At 38.2% G+C, this 4,283-nt stretch overlaps 1 protein-coding gene across 1 annotated transcript; it reads right to left on the minus strand.

Moving 5' to 3' along the window:
* Positions 1-720: 720 nt before the first annotated feature.
* Positions 721-1,662, minus strand: LOC118933034 (olfactory receptor 52E8-like). The gene has a single exon (XM_036927003.2). The coding sequence runs from the start codon at positions 1,654-1,656 to the stop codon at positions 721-723; it is 936 nt and encodes a 311-aa protein (XP_036782898.2). The 5' UTR covers positions 1,657-1,662.
* Positions 1,663-4,283: the final 2,621 nt, after the last annotated feature.

Raw genomic sequence — 4,283 nt, forward strand, 5'->3', positions numbered from 1 at the left:
GAAGGCTCACTTTCAGGACTTTGTATTAGTGTGAGAGGCTGGCAGTCAACATTGTGGTTTTAATATGCACATCCTTAGTGAGGAATTATTAAGGACATTTTATGTACTTACTATTTATGTTTTGATAGCTCTATATATAATATTTTGTCTTTTTAACTGGGTAATTTGATACAGTCATTGAGTTATAAGAGTTCTTGATATAATATTAATTCAAGTCCTTTAGCATATATATATCATGTGCAAATATATTCCCTCAGAATATGATTTACTTTTTCATTTTACTACCATTATCTTTTGAAGAAAATAATTTTTGATTTTTAATGAAACCCAGTTAAACATTTAAATATATTTCTTACTATTGATGCCATATCTTTCTCTTTTCTGACAAATATTACAAATAAGTCATAATTTGTTATTTATCCTTTTGTCTTTTGTTCTTAGGACTCTTATACATAATAGGTTAATTTTTCTACAGTGTAAAGTAAGGGTCTAAATTCACCTTTTTTGCATGTGAATATCCAGTTGTCTCAATCAAATATCATCATCTGTATGCATATTATGAGCTTTAAATGTAAAACCTGCAACTCAAAGATAATTAATATTATTGGCTTAATAGTCCCCTTCATCTTCCTACCTTCTATTGGATTAGATGTAAGATAACCACTTCTTACAATGCAGGAACATGAATTCTAACAGAAACCTACCATGACCTCTAACCGGTTAGCTGTCTGGGTTAAGGAAAATCCTCACGACTCGCTGCCGAATCTGCTTGGTCCTGACCCCATAGATGACAGGATTGAGGGCTGGTGGAACAACCACATACAGGTTGGCCAAGAAAATGTGGACATATTGAGGAATATTGTGGCCAAAACGGTGTGTCAAGAAAGAGAAAAGTGCTGGCATGAAAAAAGTTAATATGACACCAATGTGGGAACCACAGGTGTTGAGGGCTTTGAGTCGAGCCTCCCAAGAAGGCAGGCAAAAGACTGCATGGAGGATCCTGACATAGGAGAGAACAATAAGGACCACATCCAGTAATAAGACGGAAATGTTTCCAAGGCCAAACATAATGTTCACTTTGATGCTGGCACAGGCCAAGCGGGCAATGCCCATGTGCTCACAGCAGGTGTGAGGGAAGACACGGTGCCCACAGAAGGGCAGCCTCAGGAGGAGGAACACCAGGGGGGCCACCACGCACAGGCTCCGCGGGACACCAGCGCCTGCAATGATGCTGATGGTTTTGCTGCTGAGGATGACGGTGTAGTGAAGGGGTTTACAAATGGCAGTGTAGCGGTCAAAGGCCATGACCAGCATGATGCTCTCCATGCCAGTGAAGAAGTAGATGAAGAACATCTGGGAAAGGCAGCTTTCAAAAGATATATCCTTGAGGTGGAACCAGAAGATGCCCAGCACTTTGGGGATGGTGGCTGTGGACAAGCCCAGGTCGGTGGAGTCCAACATGGCCAGGAAGTAGTACATGGGCTCATGTAGATTGTGCTCAGTCCAGATGACAAACAGCACAGCAACGTTCCCCAGGACAGCAACAAGGTACACAAAGAGGAAGGGGAACCCGACCCAGACGTGTACATCTTGCATTCCTGGGATGTCCAGCAGAAGGAAAGAAGGGTGGAATTTTGTGTCATTAGGCACAGACATTCTTTCTGTTACAATTAGCTGCTGCACAAATCAGGCACAGCTGTCTATTCCCCAGTAGGGAATCCTGCTGCACTTCGCTCTTTGTCCACATCCCTGTAACACACAAAAGTACTTTTTATTCTGTGCCTTTGTTTCTATTCAGAAAGAGGTTAAACAGTTTCAGTCAATAATACTGTAGTACATACTTCAGAAGGCTAAGAGACTAAACCTTAAATACTCTTATCACAAAAAAGAAATGATAATCATGTGCTGTGATTGGGTGATAGGTCTTGGTGGCAACCACATCATAATAGAATAAATGTATCAAATCACCAGATTATACAATTTGAATTTAGACAATGTTATATGTCAATTATATATCAGCCTTTTTTTAAAACAGGAAAGGATATTAAAGGCCTTATTCCTCACTTTCTGCTAGACTCTCCTAAGCAATATATGGCACCAGGAATAGAACCAGCCTCACTCTCTGCCACAGTCCCTAATAAAAAGGCTGATATAAAAAAGAGAGGACAGAAGAATGGCCTCTAAAAAATGGAAATTCAACCTCTGGTGTGCAGGCAAAATAGACAGGGTGAGTAAATTTCCAGTCTATGTAGCTGATAGTGTTCTATATAGTTTTGCTTAATGCTCATGGTGATTTCCTTCGTATCTTAACTATTCCCTTATTAAGGAATCTAAAAACCCCAAAATGTAGTGTGCATAATTCTGTGTGTGTGTTTATGTGTGTATTTATACATTTTAATGGGTATTTATGAATGGGAGATGGTCTAGTTCTTAAGAGCATAAGGAACAATGTATCATTGTTCATTTAAATGCATTAAAAAATTCTGCCACAAAAAAGTTCTTAATTTTAAAAGTCCACAAATCAATCACTCAAATAAGAAATTGGACAGCAAGTAATTTCAGAGGCATGTCCTTGAATATAAACAACTCAGCTCCCATCAAACTTTGTGTTTGGTAAACACTACCCATCATTTGGAAAATTGGAAAATTACTCTAGATTTGGAAAACCAAGAATGAAAGTAGATCGAGTTACTTGACAAAGTATTATGCAACTATGATGAAACATGAATTGAGAAATTATTTTAATCTAGACTTATCATTTGGAAAGTACATAAGAAAACACTTTAAGTATAGAAACTATTTCCATGTAGGCCAGCTTGGGATGGGGAGACTAACTATTCTGGGATAGGCAACTTTCAAATATATCTCTGCCTTGTATCCATGGGAGAGGGCAGAAGCATTTTAGATATCCTAAACTTTAGTTCCGTCCAAGATTACTTTGTAGCTCTTATGTCTTTATGGATGTCTCCCTTATATTAACATATAAAGAGGAGTTATCAAATGATTTTATTTTAAAGCACTAATCCAGAATGTGTGGGATTTCTAAATGAAGTTACAATAAATTAAAAATTTGAATCAAACAAGGGAGGAGATCATTAGTGTACAACTTGTTGGGAAAAACTGGTCATTTCAAAAATGTGATGTGATTGAATGTGTGTGTAAAAATATGCAGAAAGCTTTGATTCAAATTCAGGAATACCTGGATGTTGGGGGAAATCAGAGTTGAGAGGAATCCATCAGAGATAAATGTTTACAAAAGTAAGTACATCCGACTTCAAACCCACTGTAAGACAAATGGCTTGCTATCCATGCCCATTTGAAACGTTTCAAGAGCTGCAAAAATGGGAAACTATTTGTAATTGGGTAAATTCTTTCAAGAAGATTATATGCATATTTGAAACGTTTCAAGAGCTGCAAAAATGGGAAACTATTTGTAATTGGGTAAATTCTTTCAAGAAGATTATATGCATATGCTTGTTTGTGTAGGTGTGTGGGTGTAAATTTGGTCTGGCAGGGTTCAGGAAGAGACACTTGAAGTTCTTTCATTAGTGGGGAATATATAAGATAAGTGGCGAAGTACTCGACATAAGTTATTCTATTAAATATTTAAGAGGTTGTCCATGTACCAGCACTGATCAGGCAATCTGAACACACGTTTGAATAAAACTGGATACCCTCAAGGAAACCACTGAGTAGTGAGGGAGATCAAATTCCAAAGATGAAAATTGTGAGGCAAGTGCAGTGCTGTAAGGATGTGCCGAATGTTGCAGGTGTAGAGGCAGGTCAAGAAAGTTCCATGAAGGAGGGTAGGCTTACACTAAGAGTGACAGAGCATTCTTCAGCCAAAGAAGGAAATAAATTTATTCCAGACGGAGTAAAGAGTAAGGACTAAGTGAAAAATAAAAGCACAGTGGCCAGTGAGGACCTAACAAAGGAATCTGTCATCCTCTCAGTGACTTTATTCAGAAATCCAGGAGACTGATGAGCAAACCCTTAATTGTCTGGTATCTTGGTCATTCTTGGGGCTTCAAACAGCAGAAACTTAGAAAATAAAACATAGCTACATCCTGACAAAATCAACTTCTCCCACCTGTACCTGTGGATTTTCCAGGAGGGTTTAAAAACTGGTACTTGCCTCCTCTCTGGGAAAACCTCATTTCCAGTCTGTAAACACTGATCAAAGCAACTAATCACTGAAAAATTCTACAATGTATATGGACTTATTATTTCAATGTAATTCATATTTCTTCAGATCTCTGCTGGCTTCTCATACAAAGGGTCCC

Source organism: Manis pentadactyla, chromosome 9 (genome assembly GCF_030020395.1).
Source record: "Manis pentadactyla isolate mManPen7 chromosome 9, mManPen7.hap1, whole genome shotgun sequence".
Taxonomy (NCBI): domain Eukaryota; kingdom Metazoa; phylum Chordata; class Mammalia; order Pholidota; family Manidae; genus Manis; species Manis pentadactyla.